Source organism: Microcebus murinus, chromosome 9 (assembly GCF_040939455.1).
Source record: "Microcebus murinus isolate Inina chromosome 9, M.murinus_Inina_mat1.0, whole genome shotgun sequence".
NCBI classification, from domain to species: Eukaryota; Metazoa; Chordata; class Mammalia; order Primates; family Cheirogaleidae; genus Microcebus; species Microcebus murinus.
Window position 1 is genome coordinate 23,579,187 of NC_134112.1, and position 19,246 is coordinate 23,598,432.

The window sequence follows — 19,246 nt, forward strand, 5'->3', positions numbered from 1 at the left end:
TCCTAGTAGTATCTGGAACATGAACCTAGGCTGGCTGTGTGTCTTGAGTTAAAATCTACTAATCCCAAACTTGCTTACAGTGAAGTTAAATTGTGTGGCCAACCCACTGAGAACATGTTAGTCTAGTGGCCTCCCTTGGGAAGTTGGATGGAAGAGGCAGTAGGGGTGTAGTGATGGTCTGGGAAGGAGAAAACCTGACCTCCTTTTGTCCCTAGATAATGGTGATTCTGAAAGTGTAATCCTTGGTTTACAACGCATGAATGAGACCCCGCGATAAACAGATGTCGTTATTCCCAACCCCAAATTTCACCATACAATTTACATATGTTATTTGCATTTGAGTGCTTTATTATATTGGAATTGCAGTGATATTAACATTTGTACAAATGCACAAAATCTTGTCTCTTCTTGCTAGAAAGAGATGTAAAAATCTGACCTGGTTGAACAGTCTTAACTCATTGTCCATTGGTAACAATAAATGTGTTCATGATGCAACAAAAAGCTTAACATAAAATCAAACACATTAAATGCTGCAGCAAGTATTTACATGTATGTACCCCCAATTTTTTTCTTCTCCTTCCAATAAGGAAGGTGGTTGCTTTACAAATAGACAAACAAACACAAATGCTTTGCTGTTTACAATTACAAACAACCCCAAGTCCAGAAATTAAAGTGACAGCACCTTTTTTGGGACTTCCTCAGTTAACACGTTACACAGTGCTAAACTTTTTTCTTTTAATTATATTTTTGGACAATATTTATATTCCAATTGTCCTAGAACATTGTGTTTGAACTGAGCCATCTTTTTCTTTTCTTTCTTTTTTTTTTTTTCTGGGCCTTTTCAGAAGATCCCAAACCCTATGTCCTCTCTAGGGAGAACATTTCAAGCTTATCTTTTCTCTAAGACATTTCTCAAAGGCAGCACTCCTCGCTCTATGAGGCAGATGTGATTTAGCAGAACATAGAAGGAAAAAGGGTGAGCAGATCTCTTCTACTGGCTGGCTGGTTGGGAAGGGTCTTTTCTTTTAAATGCCGTCCACTTCAGCACTACTGATACCTTTCATGATCTCCGGTAGTGTCTGTAGCATTGGTATTCTAAAGGAGCAAACTAGAATCTAATGAGCTTATTGTGCATAAGATTTTAATGATGTATTTAAAGCTAATTTATTCAGGTTCCACATTCTTAGTCCTGAGGCTAAATGATTCTATTGTGGGAAAAAAAAAATCAATCCCATAAAGTTCTATAATATGAAGCTCAATGTAAGAAAATCTTAAGTGGCTTAGAAAGAGCTTTCTAGATCCTGGCTTCTACCAAGCTAAATATTATAAGTTGATCTAACTATGACAGTTGGTAATTATTGATTCCTTTGTGAAAATATGCTTGGAAAAGTATCAGAGTGCCACTTAACAGTATTAATCTTTTAACAAATGCTGGCAATTTGGCCTTACTCCCACCCCCCTTCAGCTTGTGGTTAAATATTTTTTTCCTAAAAAATAGACAATTTATGAGAAAAAATATATAAACACTCTTTAAGCAATTTGGCTACAAGCATCACATCACTGAAAAACTCCACAAGAAATAGTAAAATATTTTGAATGGACATATATTTTTTCATTTTCACAACATGATGTTTCATAAATGTATCTGTGTTTTTGTTTTGGTACTGGATTTTACTTGTAAGTTTATTGCTCCTGCATTGTTTTATCGTTCCTTAGATTATAATTGGGAAATAGAGGTGCTGTCCCTAGATTATGTCACAAGGCAACATTGTATTTTTGAGACCTAGGAATGAAATTGGTAGAGCCACTGTTATTTCAGTGACCTCAAAGAGACTATGGCTAGGACAACAGTCAGACGTGCACCAGAATGCACAAAAGAATAAGTCTCCTGGCTTATTCAGGACACTTTGGTTTGGAGGATGAAATAGAAAATTCTTAAGTGTAGCTTAGCTGCTGCCTCATATCTGTTGCATAATATAATATTTTTTTTTTAAAAAAAACATGCTATGGATAAGGGGATAGAGTATAAACCGTATAGTGTACTGACTCTTCTTGGCATTCTCGCAGCAGGCTTCATCTAGGCTGATGTGAGAAGCAAGTCTCAGCTGTGCTACCAGTGAACGCACACAAATGTACCTGGTGCAAATATTCTGTAAAGTATTTTAAATGATGTAGCTCAGAGCCTTTGAGGCGGTATAAAAGGGAGAGCAAAGGCGAGCTTGGGAGTGGGAGAGGTGAGAAAGAGAACAGGAGAACTGGAAAGGGATCAAAAAGCTAAAGTGCAATTTTAACATATAAATTATTTCAAAAGCAGAAAAGAGATTCTAAATTGCTACTGTTCACATAGGCACGGTTTTTTTTTTTTTTTCAAATTTAAATGAGTTGTTTCCTTTCCCTTCTCAGATATACTGCATAATAGAGTTTGAATGGCTTAAAGCTACTGCATATTATTTGGGAAGGGACAAAAAGCACTGAGGAAGCTGAATAGTGCAAGGCATTCTGGGAAATTGGGGTGGGGTGGAGAGAGGCAGAAATGAAGTTGTTTTTACACTTTGACAAGAAAGCTGTTCCAGTTATAGTTACTGATTCCCTTTAGCTAAACTCTGCTTCTTAAAAGAAAGAGTTTATTTTAAAAATGAAACAAAAAAAAGAGATAAATGTTAAAAAAAAAACTGTTCAGAATGTAGGTTAAAAAATAACTCACAGAGCAGTAAAAATCCTTGAAATTCTATGCACAGAGATCTAAGCAAACATTTCCACCAAATGATGGAGAATAGCCACTTGAAACCCTGAAAAATGAAAATACACATGACTATAGTAGTTTATTATGGACTAATACTCTAAAAACAAGTAGATCCTACAGAAGAATACTGTTCAAATGGAATGTTTAAAAATAACATTTATTAATAAATATCTTATAAAATTCTAAATGAATAGATTCCTGTTCAAATTTTGCTTTGGTCCTTGAATTCCACTGTATACACACATACATACATATATTTTTTCTTAGATGGTTTTTTTTTTTAAACCAAAAAAGAAGCACATTCTATCCTAACTGCATGGCTAGTTTTATAGCAGTTACTGATGCTGAAATCCCCCAGCCAAAAGCTGGTCTCTTACAGAAGCTGGTTTATGATTTTAATGAGAAACTCAACTAAAACACTAAAATTTACTGAGCAGGCAACAACCACCTGAACATTCACCATTGACACCCCACTATCAGAAGAGCTCTGCATTTTGTCTCAGTGACTCCATAGGCTCTGAAGAGCATTTGCGCATGGTAAGTCACCCTAATTATAATGTGTACCATGACAGCACACAAACTGCTTGTCGTCTCCCACAGGCTGTGCTCAGACTGTGGCTTGTATACATTGATGCGGGGTAAGAGAAGAATGAGTAGGAGTGTGAAGGGAAAACATATGACTTAACACTGGGCTTTAAAATTAACACATTCCCCCGTGGCTGGGATTTTCACCGTACCTGTCCTGGCATCATAGATTGAGAAATGTGTCAAGGAGAAACAACTAAGATATAGACACCTCAATGTAGGTGACGAGTCACCTGGCAGAAATGCTCTCAGGTGTACCTATCTAAGTTGTTACTTCCCTTTGCATTTGGCAGGGGAGGCACTTTTGATGTTCCCAGGTAGGCTAGCAGTGACTTCAGAGGCAGATGGTGCCAATAAGGAAAACCAAAGGCGAATGAAGACAGGCAGCGCTTCGGGGATTTTCCTTCCTTAGCATGGGCGCTCTGAAGACCATTACGACGGACTCATGAAGACATGGATGGGTGACCCAGTAATGGGCTGGAAGAGGAGAACGAATGGGTGGAAAGATGTTCTCTCACATTGGCAAAAAGTGTAGGTCAAGCGACAGGGGTGTTTTCAGGCAGACCGGTGATTCTGTGGTCTGGTGAAGGCTTGGCCCTTTAGGTGAAGTATTTAACAGTGGTAAGCCAAGTGTTGGTTTTGACCAGTGAATCTTTCTGTTTGGGATTTCAAGAAGCACTGACAACTAGCTGGAATCTTTCACTTGCTGTATTTCCATCCTGTGAATGCACACACCTAAAGGCCCTGAGTATAACAAGAAGACAGTTTATTCTAATTATATGTTGAGGCCGCTTTGCTAACGTGTGTGGTTGGTTTGCCTGCTTAGCATAAAAAACAGACATAATTGAGCTATATATAATGCACATCAGTCAAACTGTCAAGTCGCTGAATTAAGAAAACTCAGGCAAGTTCTTAACTGCAGAGGCTTTCAGTTTAGCAACTAACTATTTCAATCAAGAAGTGGAACAGAAGTAAACTAAACCATAATTTTAGTGACAGGTCACTCCCTGGACATTCTGGTATTACTAGTGGATTTTTTTAAAAATCCATTTTATTAAGTGCTATGCATGCAGTAAAGAAAAGTTTTTATTTTTACTTAAAACAAAGCAAAACATAAAACAAAAAGAAAAATATTTTAAAACCCAAACATTTTAATGTGTTCTTTTTCCTTTTTGAGGGGGATGAGGGGACACATAAGTGGTCTTATTAGGGAGATTTTGAAAAATTGTTTTTGATTTCAAAACAGAGATATGAATGTTAACTTCTTTTTAAAGCTACGTCCTAAACATTTTTTAGGAAGCCAGTCAAGTTAAACCATTCAGCTGTTACTGCTGGAATTAAAAAACAACAACTATGAATTCAGTATTTAAAATACTTGAAAATGATATGTTTGTCTAAAATATAATAGAAAATTCTTTTCATTTGCATTTTTTCTTTCATTCTTCCTTTTCTTCTTTCTTTTTTCTTTTTTCTTTTTTTTTTTTTGCTTTTGTTTTGATTCTTTGACCATATATCCAAGTCATAAGTTTCACTGGACACTGACAACCATCTTTTGAAAGCACTGCATACATGGAAAAGACTGTTGATAAATATTGATTTAAAAAGTAAGTTATTAGATAAAACTGAAACTAGTTATATAAAAATCATGCTTCGTGACCCTCATATTTTCTTTTTTCTCCAAAATAGATTCTTATGCTATAGTGAGAGAAAAAAACAAAACTCATTCTTCCCTTTTCTGAACTCTTAAAAAAGCTACACCTTTTGTAAAATACTGTTCTTTTAAAACCCATCAACACACGTGCACGCGCGTGTACACACACACACACACACACACACGCACACACACACCCGTTGAGGTCAAGCATTCAAATGGAGATGAAACACCGGCACCTGCCTAAACTGCTAGAGAGAAACATTAGCCCCTGTTATTTGTGAGATGCAATATTAAAACATTAGCACAGTAGAATGGCTTGTTTCAAGGAGGCACGACTGTGGTTCAGGGACTGTCTGCTTTGTATAACGGGCAAGTTCATGTAAGTTGTTGGAAATATAAATCAGAATTATTCAGAAGAGTAGAGTAGCCTGTGCTACATCCATGGGATTCCTTCAGCAGCCAAAGAGCACTTTCACTGTCTCGGGAGGGCTGAAAGCGCCCCTATGGAAACACTGGGTTTTCTTTCTCTCTTTGTTTCTCCAGTAGTTAGTCTACTTTCACCCACCAGAATAGCAAAGCTGGTTCCATAGGCTTAAGAAAAAAAATAATAATAAATCTTAGGCTATTAGCAGCTGATGATTGAACAATGTAATCTGTGTAGTAAATACAGCCCTTCTGAATTATTATATAGTACATGGATTTTCAACATTATAGACAGGCCATATACAACCAGTTGTAATTCAAGGGTGTGATGTTATGGCCCCGCGTCATAATTTGGACGTTCACAATGGAGGCTTGCAAAGTTCCCTTCCCTAGTGTCTCCCCAGCTGGCATTCAACGGTGCTTCGCCTACTACTAACCCACCTTTTATTTGCTCTGATTATTAAAAACTTTAAATCAGGCACATTAAGCATCTCCTGGTTATTACTTTGTGAGAAGCAAGAGTTGAATGAACTTTGGCTGTGGGTGACAGACAGGGGAGGCAATGGCTAGGTCCACATTTTTGAGGTTTACTTTTTTTTTTTTTCTTTGAACATTATTTTCTTCTTCACATGCAATGCTAAAGGGAAACAAAATAACACAGAAGAAAGTCAAAATGACGAGTAAACAGGGAGCCCAAGAAAAAGTGGAAATGGAGAGGAAAACTGGGCATTTCAGTAAGTGGACCAAGAGGAGGAGAACAGGTGGCGAGATGCTTGGTGGTTTTATTTGGACATCAGTGGATTTGATAATTTTTTTATAGCAGGAGGAAAAAAAACGTTGTGGGGAAGACCGTGTGTTCATCTGGGATTCTGGTGACATCACAGCGCAAACTCAACATGAGTGATGATGTCATCAGATTTCCTACCCAGTTACCTTGGATTGGTCTTACTTGACATGTAGGTACGCCTCATTTTGGCTGAAAGCTGTGGTTTTAACAAGGTTCAATGTTTCAGGCAAAGGATTGGACTGGTAAGAATGAAACCATGACTATATACAGAAAAGATTCAGTTTATAAACAAGTAACTGGTACCAGAAAATTGGAGAAAAGCACCAAAGCATTTTCCAAGCCAATAGATATTAATTGCATAACTCCCTTTTTTCTTATATAACTAAGTATAAAAGACAACATTTCCATAATAACTATAAAAACGAAAGCCAGTCTCTGAAGGGCTGAGGAGTCTTCCAGGTCTGAGTTAATTCTAAAAATGCCCTTAAAAGAAAGGACCCATGGGATGCTACAGCTCTTCTTGGAGGCCGGGTCTGACCGTGCGTTTTAAAGGATCGGGTTCAGGTCTGTTCTGTGAGTGGTGAGCTGACTGAGGGTGGAGCTTCCCACGACCTCACTGACCGATGAGGACGTGGTGATGGTGTTATGCTGGATGACTTGTTGCTGGGAGCAGGCTGGGACGGGGCTTGCAGGAGGGCTGCTCTCCGGACCTAGGAAAAAACACACATACACACACACCCCAATATAATAATAGCTCTTTCTTGTGTGGACCTCTCGGAAACGTAGTACTAGACATTTACTTGAAATAGAAGAGTTTCACACATTTTCTTCCGGAAGTTTACTTTATTTCCAACTGTTATCACAAAGCTATGCCTTCCCAGTTTACAGCTACGAGCAAAGCCATGCTTTCTAGATCAGCGAAATGGTTCTGATGTGTTTGAATCCTGCTATGTGAACTTCCCCGTCTCGTATTTTCAAATAGCCATCCATATATCAAATGTGGAAAAATACTCACATGTGGTGGGAGAATCTGTGTTGCTCAATCTAAAAAATTATTTGAAAATAAATTGACCTTCAGCCATGAATCCCGGCTCCTCCCACCATCCCCTACTCAACTGGGTTTTAACCTATTGAGATTCCAGGTGCAAACATCAGGGTTCTAGAAGAAGGGGTCCACTGTACTTATTGGTAAACCGAGACCAGGTCATTAGCTTTTCAGCCCAGTGAGTGATATGTGGTATATCCTCATAGTCTGAGTGGAATTCATCCGATTTATTTTCTAGCCCTCAGATTTCTCAAGAAGACTGCTTGTCCACTTACAACTGGGCTCCAGCAGGCTATTTGCTTATTGGCTACAAAATTGGAATTTGGTAGGATTTCACAACTTGAAATGCCAGGGAAGGGGTAGCCAGAAATTACCAGGAGGTGGTGGGCATGATGTTGGGGAGGGATCAGGAAATAGGGATCACCTTGGGAGAATAGTCTGGCAGCCACCCAAGAATTCTAGTACATCTGTCTGGGAGCACAACCTACACTTTACCTTTGCTCTTTCAATAAAATTCAGTGCAAAATAGTGGCAAAAACTTGGACACTGAAACAAGCAAAAACGTTGGTGACTTACTGAGATATCCTTGCGATTCTTTCTGCATGGCTGTTATTGGGCAGTCTTTATGTGTTAACAACAACTGTTTCAGCTGGGCCACCTCATTTTTCAACATAGACACTTCATTCTGGAAAGAGACACAGTAAACACAAGTTGAGAAGACCAGAAAATACAAACTCAAAGCCCTGTATACTTTCAACAGTGAAATCAGCAAACTTTTCCGTTATATGTGAAAGGCATTAAGAATATTGTTTAGAGGGGTTCATCTGAAAATCTGTAGCTGGCCTTCAATTTGGCCCTCACATTCACTGGGGCTTTCTGAAGAAACAAGAGCTTTAACTTAGGAGCTAACCCCATTAAAAGGCCAGACCACACCCTTAAGTGAGGGCCTCTGGAGCCAGATTGCAGAGATGAAAATCCCAACTCCACACTTATTGTACGACACTAGGCAGGAAATGGAGCCCAACTGAGCTCCAGCAACCCCATTTATAAGATGGGGATGAAGACAGTACAAAGTTTTTTAGGTTAGTGTGACGATCAAATGAGGTAATAAATGTAAAACACAACAATGCTCAGCAGGTACTAAGCACTCAATAAATTTGGCTATCATCACTGTCACCGGCTTGGGCTGACATTCAATATGAGGAGAAGGTGCACGTGAGGCATGCACTGGGAAGAATTACGTGGCAGGATGAGTGGCTTCAAGCTGAAATGCAATCAGAATGAGCTGACTGATCTACCATCAGATTTCCCAAAAGACGTCCCATGTGGGCTACTGTTCAGCAGAGCACGTCCCCCTGCCTGATGCTTGCATAGCACTAGGCATGGAAGGCGTGATGCAAATGTCCATTGTCTACTGGTGCAATGACATCAGCCCAGGCAGGCAAGAGGCAATGACATTCTGAGCTACGATTGACTTAATTGGATAAATTCATTAATTAGTTTGGCTAATTTGATTCTATAAAACTCTTTTCCTCCTCAATATCAGGATGTTGTGGATGGTGGGATTCCTTTTTTCCTTTTCCTTATTTACTCAGATAAATGCCTCAAATCTCTATGTTATGTAGTAATTCACAAAGGCATGCTCTCAGAGCTTTGTAGAATAATGTAACTGGCACCCATTGTCTACAACTATAAATGTAGAATAGATGGTTGGCTCCAAGGTGCTTCCACTTGATAAAAGTAAACTGTAAACATAGCGCTATCTTGAATAAGCCATTTTAAAATTGTGACAAATAATACCCTCTCTCTGGCCAAGGTTCACTGGTGGCTGCCAGGCATTTTCCTTCACATGTAGGAAACTTTAAAAAAGCATGCACACAGAAAAGGGCGTTTAACGTTGCTGTCATTAAGTTATATCTACACTTGCAATATGAACTTGGCTTTTCAGGCATGTACTTATCACCTAGGAAAGTAAGTTTGGGATTCTAGAACCTACTTAAAAAAAATATTCAAACCTGTTTTAAAGAATATCTCCCATTTCCAAATTCCTTTGTAAAATACATTATAAGCAACCACATACTGAGTCACTTTAATAACAAAGTCATAAAAATCTCATCTACAAAAGCTTTTCCCTTATTCCTCCAAACTTTACAAAGTAAAAGTGCCTATTTTGGAAATTATCCTTAAGGATGAATAAAATCACTTAATTACACAGGAAAATTGCTCTTAAATCTGAAAATATTCATGAAGGTGAATTGTACCCCAGCTTCCCCCCCCCCAAAAAAGGAGTATGATTGATAAGAGGCTCTGTCAAAGCCAAAAGTGACGCTGTCAATTCCAGGGTCAGTGGGACAATTTTATTTATAGGATAAATTATTTTAGTCTTAAACACTAATCCTTTCCTTTCTGATGTTACGCCTATCTAAATTCAGACGGCCTTCCTTGTTTTTCTTAAGTTTCTCTTGTGCGTAGAATAGCATATATAAAAGAAAGTCAATTTAGATTATTTTAATCCCTGGTTAAAAACAAAGCAAACAAAAAATAAAACAAAAAAGGAAACAAAGATGTGCTAATATATATATTTGCCTCAGAATAGAAGGTCATATTATTTGCACTGGGACTACAGACAACACTGAAATCACAACTGCCAGACACCTGCACCCTGAGTAGAAGCTCTTAGCTGCAGATAATGTAGACAGTGGATCTGAGAAAATGGAATCAAGTTCACACTTTTCTACTGGGACCTAGAAAACAACAAACAAGTATTAAAAGGACAACTGGGTTCTCTTGCTTTCTTATGCTTCTGGAAGAAAAAAATCCCAAATTCCTGTCTGGAGAACCTCTTGGAAAGGTTGAATTTAGGCTCCATTTCTTCCCCCACTGTGTCCTGGGCAGTGAAACCCTGTCTAGGCAGCATTCATTCTCTCAGGCACAAGGTGTTCATCACCCCTTCTTTAAGAAAACACCCTGAATTCCATCCTCTGCGTTTCTATAATTAGCAAGGAGCTCACTGTCTATGATACTTGGCATGCCCCAAACTTTTTGACAATAAACCTTTTGCTTCCATCAGGGTGTTTTACTACAAAACAGCACCACTCGCAGCTCTGAACAGCATACATGGTATCCTGACCTATCACCAAAGCCCCATACAAAGTATATATGACTTTAGTGGCATTTTATCTATGAGTAGCAAAACACTTTATTAATAAACCAATATATTGTAAGTATAGAAGAAACCAAGGCCCTGAGAGTTATGAAGATCTGTACAAATGAAGAACCCAGAGAATATTGTGATAACTGTCCATCATTTACAGATATGTGAGTATGAACGTATTTCTTAATGGAATGTGCTAGTAATTATGTTATTTAGCCATGGTATGGTTGAAAAGTGAATAGCAATGAATATCCTCAGTAGAATAGATATTTATTCTAAGATTAATAATAGGTCAATCTTTTACATGTTCATTTCACTAAAAATTATGTTCAGGTAATTGCCAACCTTATTTCACCAGACTCAGTGTCAAGTGACTCTTGGCTATCTCCAAACCAAATCTACCCTTAGAGAAAGGACATTTCTCCATCGTTGACTTTTTGAAGTCCATAATCTGAGCCAATCCCAAAGGAGTGACCATATTTCAGAGATGCTTTCACCTGTGCAATATTTGTACATGCTATTATATGCAGTGAATAAATATTAAAAATCCAAAATAAAAAAGAAATAATAATTTTAAAAACCCCACCACCAAAGGTATAAAATATAATAATAATATGATGCTTATGTAAGGACTAAATAAAAGCCCAATAGCCACAGAAGCAACAGAAATTCATGGGGAAACATCCAGCAGGAAAAGGAACTCTCAACTAGGGGTTGAGAATCATGAGGTTTCAGTCCCCAAACTGTCACACCAACCAAGCACAACGCAAGATGGTTGGACTAATTCTCTACGTTCTTTCTAGAAAGATAGCTTTTTATTCTATGAGTGATTCTGTGTTGCCTTCTATTGGGAAGGCTAATCACCCAATTATGTAATGAAAGATTCAATCTTGATTTTCATCCATTAGTTAAGTACTTTTGATATTCTCAAACATGCTTATGTTTCAGATCTTATATTTCATCAGGGAGCCAGTTCTAGCACCTCGTGCTATCAGGGTAGATTCCTACAGTTTCATTCTAGAGCAAAATTTTGTGTGTCCGTATTGTTGACAGAGAGTCTACGGAGCCTTCATCAGACTCCATAAGGGGCCTTTGGCTTAAGAAAGGTCAAGAATCACTATTCCAGAGAAAGAAGAATGAATCGTGTGCTAGGCACATGCATAATCATCTTAAGGATTCCATACTGCAAAGCTGATTAATGTGTTGGAAATGCTCATATACTAGACTACATTTTAAGTAAAAATCCTTTTCAAGGTAACGTATGTAGAATCACCTTGAATTCATTTTGGAAGAGAACTAGATAGCACATGTGTCGAGATGCATAAAGGAAATCAAATATGGCCTGCAAGTTGAGCAGGGAAATAAAAGCCAGGACTTCTAGAGAGATTTTCTCTGAATTAATTACCTTGCGTGCTTCGTGAATTGAGGAAAATCACTAATTTTTTTTTATTCCTCTATGTAGGGTATAATAAGAGTTCTAGGTCTTAATATAAAAGTACCTTGTGGAAAAAATGTATTAACAACATGTATTGATTCTCCTGCAGAAATCACCCCTTCATTTTTTCATATTTCCAAATTAATCTGGATTTGCTACTTGGAAGCAGTTAGCCATTTAAACAGACACTGTAAGAGGATGGATCCAATTGATCTATTTTTAAACCCATAGGTTTGCCTGGGGATGAAGTAGCACTCCAAAGAGATATTCAATACTGCAATAACATACTTTAAACAAGCACTCCAAGGAGTCCCTAATAGCTACATTTGCTGTTTTTGGCTTTGGGGATGTCATTTAGTTATATGATAAATCTAGAATGCTTTTTGGTGTAAACAGTAGTTTGTGCCAAAAAAATAATTATCAAAATGGGCCCTACAAAATAAACCCCCCTCCTCCCATTTTTGTAGATTAGCTGAGACCAAGTTCGGTTCGCTCTGAAACAAAGGACTCTCAATTTGTCAAGCAACAGTTCCCATCTGGCCTATTCTCTTGCCAAGTCCCAGACCTGGGCTCGTGTGTCTAAAATTTCAGCAGCAACTTAGACCATGTGTCTTTGCACTAAAAACGAAAAGCAATTATTTCCATGGGTGACCAGATGATTTCCATATCCTCTACTGAACACAAGCGATCTACTGAGCACTACATCGGCAGCGGATGAATTTAGAGTTGATCTTAGTCACTGTGTATCAGAAACACAGATTCCTTTAGCTTAAGGACTTTCTAGAATGAAAGGTCACAAACAAAGCAGTGGGTTAGGTCAGGGGGAGACTTGCTTGAGTCCTCACTCTGCTACTTACTGGTTGTATGATATTCAGGAAGACTCATTTCCCTGAACCTCAATTTCTCTCTCTATAAAATATCAGATTGGGTGGTTTCTAACATTTCCCTCAATCCTATACCTGTGTTGACCTCTTGGACAGAGATTTGTTGTGAGACTGGGAAATGAAGTCTGGGAGTCTGATTTTGTTTTCTTAGGTCTGGTTTTTCTGGTCTGAAACTCTGCAGCCTAACTAGAAGGTTCTATGCTGAAAAACAACTTAAAAGTGGCAGCTGGCCACCCAGACCATGGATATTCCGTTTGGCTGGAGTCTGTTTGCTTAGCACCTTCCATTTCTGTTTGCTTAAAATTTGGCCCATTGGACTAGTCTCAAGAGAGACACCTTTTTCTTTTGACCAATGCCCAGAGAGAGGGAAAAGGTCATTCAAAGGTAGCAGAACCTGTGGCATCCTCTCCCGGGCCACGGGGCCTGATGCAGAGCACGCAGCATCACAGAGAACACTGAACACTCGTAGCTTCTGAAGCTAAGCAGTGGAAAATATTGACAATTTAGTCTTTTCACAGACTGTCCCTTCCCCCTTGGTGCTGCTTTAACAACCAAAAGATTTTGGTGTCTATTACATGGACTCAGTAAGATTTTTTTTTTCTGGTTTTAAGGAGCTAGAGTTCTAGTATCTCTTTTCCTTAGCCATTTGCTTTAAAGAAATGTAAAAAAAAAAAAAAAAAAAAATCAATGGATTAGGGTCCAGCAAACACATAAATCTGCCTTGCGTGTTCTGTAAAAGCAATCATAAATATGCAGATGCCAAGTCACCCACACCTCTGACCTCAAAGCCAACCATCTCTCTGCTATGATGCCTCCATGTTTTCATGCTCTAGGATCATAGTTAAAATCCGGGAATAATTCGGCAAGGGACTCACGTTAGTTAAAACTGATTTTAAAGACTTGTTGGCATCCAATGTGTGTCAGCTGCCTAGTCAAGGCCACTTCACTGAAGGCAGTGGGTGTCAACCAGGGTCAATTCTGCACCCACTCCCCAACCCAGGGGACATTTGACTGGAGACTTTTTGGTTGTCCCAACTGGACGGTGTCCTCTTGACATATAGTGGCTAGAGGCCAAGAATGGTGCTAAATACCCTTCAATGCACAGGGCATAACAATGAATGACGGACCCAAAAGTCAATAGTGCCAAGATCAAGAAAACCTACACATTTTCACTGTCCACCTGCAGACCTCAGAACGGATAGCAAATTCCTTGTGTTCCCCCATGTCAGTCATTGCAGAACCACTGTTGTAATATTGGCTAGGTCCACAAATATAAGAACTTCTACTTACTTAACAGGTTTGTTAAGTAAGCAAATTAACTGAATTTCTACTAATTTATCCTTGTCCTAATTGGTATCTATGAAATTGCAGATGTGATGGTCCAAATACACTTTCAATACACATAAATCAGCAAGAAAAAAATCAAATAACCCTATTAAAAAGTGGGCAAAGGACTTGAACAGAAACTTTTCTAAAGAAGACAGAAGAATGGCCAACAAACATATGAAAAAATGCTCAACATCTCTAATCATCAGGGAAATGCAAATCAAAACCACAATGGGACATCACTTAACTCCAGTGAGAATGGCCTTTATCAAAAAGTCTCCAAACAATAAATGCTGGTGAGGATGCGGAGAGAGAGGAACACTCCTACACTGCTGGTGGGACTGCAAACTAGTTCAACCTCTGTGGAAAGCAATATGGAGATACCTTAAAGCGATACAAGTGAATCTACCATTTAATCCAGCAATCCCATTGCTGGGCATCTACCCAAATGATCCAATGACACTCTACAAAAAAGACACCTGCATTCGAATGTTTATAGCAGCACAATTCATAATTGCAAGGCTGTGGAAACAGCCCAAGTGCCCATCAATCCAAGAATGGATTAATAAAATGTGGTATATGTATACCATGGAGTACTATTCAGCTCTAAGAAACAATGGTGATATAGCACATCTTATATTTTCCTGGTTAGAGCTGGAACCCATACTATTAAGTGAAGTTTCCCAAGAATGGCAAAATAAGCACCACATATACTCACCAGCAAATTGGCATTAACTGAGCAGCACCTAAGTGGACACATAGGTACTACAGTAATAGGGTATTGGGCAGGTGGGAGGGGGGAGGGGGGCGGGTATATACATATATAATGAGTGAGATGTGCACCATCTGGGGGATGGTCATGCTGGAGACTCAGACTTTTGGGGGGAGGGGGGAATGGGCATTTATTGAAACCTTAAAATCTGTACCCCCATAATATGCTGAAATAAAAATAAATAAATAAATAAATGAAAAAAAAATACTTAAAATGCTTATCCATGTTCTACCTGAAAGCTTCTCACATGCTACTGTGCCTGCCGGATTGCAGAAGTGGCTTTAAAGGTGTCTGAGTCCAGCCATTCCTCCGTGGCTGGACTCCCCACAATCACATTTTTGCCAAGTGGTCAGGCAGCCAATTCTTGGACACTCCAGTGATGGGGAACTCATTCATTTATTCAGCAAATAGTTACTGCCTACAGACATTATACTAGGCACAGCAGATAGATAGTGGGAGGCGGGAATAGTAGGAGCCAGTCCCAACCTTCCTTTAGCACACAAGCTAGTGGAGGAATCATTGTATTATTTCCCTCCACATCTGTTACATGGTTCCCAGTTTCTTGCTCACGTCTTTCACAAAAAGAATGATACATTTAGGAGAAAAAGTAAACATCCATAAATTATCAAATTCGGCCCACATATAACCCAAACTTTCCTTGAATACTTTCAATGTGTACACTGGCTGCCCCAAGCCATTTCCATTTAATGGAATTGAATATGCAAAAGCGTTGGGGGCTTGGTCCCTAACTGTTCCTCTCTAAGGAGGCACAGAGAACCAGGTGCGGGAAAAGGACAAAGATGACCTATGAGCTATTAAGGTGCGGAGACTTCCTACTTTGGGCACTTTCCTCCCCACTCTTTTCTCTTTGGCCCTTCTCTGAGATCAGGAAGCACTGGGTTAGAATACACAACTCTTATTGCTATTTCTGGACTGTTTATCACACCTGTTCAGGTGCCTTCTTTCTTGCTGGTACTAGTGCACACCATTTTTATGTTAGAACAAAGCCCTGAAGGGCATCATTTGTATGCCATGAAGCCTGCTGGAGAAGCCCTGGGTACTACTTTCTTCTTTTTCTCTCAGATACTCCTAGAAGTGGCCTCATTATAAAATGTCCCCAGTGAAGTTAACCATAAAAAGCAAATATCATGCAAGATTCAAATCTTTCTCAGCTGGAAACATGCCTTTTCTTTCAGAGTAAAATAATAACCTTCTTTTCTTCCATTGAACAAAAATATAGATAATCAAATGAAGTCAGAGCAACCCCTCATCCTAGTGAATACACAGCTGCTTTTTAGTTTAGCATTTATTACGTGTTGCCAGGCGCTGTGCTAACTGCTTTGTAGACGTTAGTTCATTTGTTCCTCCTAAAGACTCTATGAAGTTATTATTCCCATTTTATAGATGAGGAAACTGAGAGTCAGGGAGGTTAAACGTAGCAAGTTTAATTGCTGCACCAGGGTTTGCATCTCCGTCTGCACACAGCCTGTGCTCCCAGCCCTAGACTTAGTTGTGGGTAGAGCCTCCCCGCTCAGCATTTGGCAGAAAGATTGATTGAAAACCGAATGGTTTATTTTGTTTTGTAGAATTAATAAAGCTCGAGCAGTAGGCCTGCAGTTCCTCTGCGGGCTAAGCGAGTGGCGTTGCTGCCTAGGTCAAGTGTGGGGTGGGGGAGCAGGAAATGCCAAGTGTGCACCGGGCCTGTGAGCCCTGGGGAGGGAGACAGTGGGCTGCACCTGAAGCTGCATGTTTGTCTGGGTGAGTTCTTCTGCTTTCTTTTCCAGTGACATCACCCAGACCTTCCTCTTCTGTCTGCAGCGGGTGGCAGCTGCCCGGTTCCGTTCCAGAAATTTCCGCCGCCTCTCGTCGGGATCCTCATCCACCACCCTTCGCCGGCGCCCCCCTGTGGGCTGGGGCGGCTGTAGTGTCTGCGTTGGCTGCATCTGTTGCGTTGCTGGTGAAACCTGCTGGGACAGAGAGGGAGGGGGTGATGGGGACAGGGAAGGACACCTTGGGTAAGGGAGGAAACCCAAGGCAGCGTTAAAGTGCCAAGCTCAGAAAGTCAGCATACCCAGCTTGCTTTCTGTGAATGCCATAAACGATGAAGTCACACTCACAAAAGAAAATAAAAAAGCATCACTGAATTATATTCTTTGTTATGTTGGCCGAGCATAGGAATGACTCGTGAAAAGATGTAGTTTCCGATGGATTTTTTTCCCTGATGGGCCTTTGGCTGAAGTATAGTAGAGGAGACATTTCTTTTTCCCCTCTCCCTTCAGGTATGAAAAATGTTTTATTTCAGGTGTATTTAAAAGCTTTAAAGTAGCCAATGTATGGCTGCAGGGTGACAATGGAAAAGCCAGGGCTACTGTCACAATACTGATGAGTCATCTGTCATCTGCAGAAAACCTCTGGGCAGGTTGCGGGCTCCTTTCATTCTAATGGTGTTAAAACCGTGTTCTTAGAACACACCTCTGGGATATCATCGCCGCTATGGCTCTTATCAAAAGAACCCTGTGAAGTGGGAAAACAGTGGAAATCCTATTTTCACCATTTCAGTTCTCAGTGAGGAGGACTAGCTGGGCCTGCACACTCCAGATGGGTCTGCCTGCTCCTGGGAGCTCTCACTCAGGTGACCTGGGTTACAGGAGAGCTGTCCGGGATCAGGAAGCTGGGCCTTTGAAAGCAAACCAACGCCCTAGGCTGCCCTGAGCCCGATGCACGCTGCATGCATGGCGGTGCACTGCCGTACGCTTACGTTACGAGGAAATACTAAGAGTGGCAAAGCACTCTGTTAAACATTTTACTATGCTTATGGATTCCTTGCAAGGTCTACATGGGACTCAGCAACATCCAAGGCTTTGGAGACCCCCATACATATAGCTTTATTTCCCTTTGGGAGGCAGACACACAGCACCTTGTGAAATTTCTACGACGGACTCTTTATATGTCTGGACTCCTAACCCTTTCCCTAATACACTTCACTCCTTCCTCCTCCTTCATTCTCAATAAAGAGTGGTTTTTTTTGTTGTTGTTTTTGTTTTAACCTCTCCCATTTCTCAGTCACTCAGGTTTATGGCTGTAATACCTATAAAGTTGTTTTTACAAGAGACATTTAACCTGCAGAAATAACAGGCAAAAAGTTTTAAAAATGAAGCCCAACAACCTTTTGTGCCACATTCCAATCCTATGATTAGAATCAATCAGAACAACTGTAGTTGCACTCACAGTGGCTCCTGTTGACATCTGTGGACTGATGGTGATATATTTTAATCCTAAACTGTTATCAAAACTCATAGAAACAGGCTCAGGATTGAGGTTGGACTCCATCTCAGTAATTTTACTTAAAGCAAAGATATTGTCTAAAACTTTACTGGTGATTCCTTTCCTCCCGATCATAGAGGAGTAACAAAATAGATTAATTGTCTAAGGTCTTACTCACCAGAGTGGCTGGTGGAGACGCAATCCTTGTTATTGGCAAAGATTTAGCACTTGTCATTTCAGATGCTAACTCCTAAACTAACTACCACAAAGAAAAGCATTAGAAGGGAATGTGCTAACTGTTCAGCTATTTTTGCATTTACTGTTTATTTTTGTGAATTATGATCTCTTATAGACAAGAATCTCAAGTGGGCCAAACTGGTTTTTAATCTCCCTTGCAAAGACCTCTCTTTCAATTCTGTATCTTCCTACCCTAACTTCAGTCAACCTTTAACCCATGACATTTTCCTGTGCTTTTACCCACAGGGATAATCGATGTAGAGATTTCAGGTGAAATGCAGGTTCAGGTTTTAAGGTGTTGGTCAGTTAAGTGAAATTCCTGTTGGCCATGAAGTGAAACCGGTACTCTAAAGTCACATCTTTGCATGTGGGAGGAATGCAATAAGCAGGGAGAAATCACAAATGCAGCCCTAAGACTAGAATTTGTGTCCCTGATAATTACCGTTGCTTATTTCATTTTTAAAATGGAATTCTCTTGGCATACATGTTTTAAAAATTTTGATCAAAAAAATTGTGATTTCAAAAAGAAAGAATTTATTCCAAATTATCTTAAAATCTCAGAGTTGGAAGGACCTTAAGAAATGTTAAATAATGTAAGATCTCAGTAATCAGCCAAATTAACACAATTTAAGAGTGATATTGTAAAATACTGTCTAAATGATCTGGTTTGAATTTTAGCAAGACCAACCTGGACTTTTTCTTTTTTGTATAAGATTTTTAAAAAAGCAACTGCGTGAGCAGCTGATTTTAAAAGCAATTAACTAATTGCATATACAACTGGCAATTTACTGATTTGAAACAGAGGGCAATCGGCTAATTGGTAATTAGCTAATGAATGGCTTTTATAGTCAAAGAATTGTTAAACTCATCTGGGAAATAACCTGCTCACAAAGGTAACCAAACCTTGATATCCTCCTTTGCCTTAAAATATAAGCAC

The 19,246-nt window shown here is 39.5% G+C and overlaps 1 protein-coding gene across 2 annotated transcripts in view; it reads right to left on the bottom strand.

Moving 5' to 3' along the window:
• Positions 1-1,650: 1,650 nt before the first annotated feature.
• The window catches only part of CREB5 (cAMP responsive element binding protein 5), a 550,201-nt gene continuing 532,605 nt past the window's right edge, over positions 1,651-19,246 (bottom strand). For both annotated transcript variants that reach the window (XM_076006338.1, XM_012735909.2), the window contains 3 exons: positions 16,545-16,772; positions 7,814-7,922; positions 1,651-6,902 (listed from right to left, as the gene is read on the bottom strand). In XM_076006338.1, the coding sequence (XP_075862453.1) occupies positions 6,739-6,902; positions 7,814-7,922; positions 16,545-16,772 (501 nt within the window). In that variant the 3' untranslated portion in view covers positions 1,651-6,738. The remainder of the gene's footprint in view (positions 6,903-7,813; positions 7,923-16,544; positions 16,773-19,246) is intronic.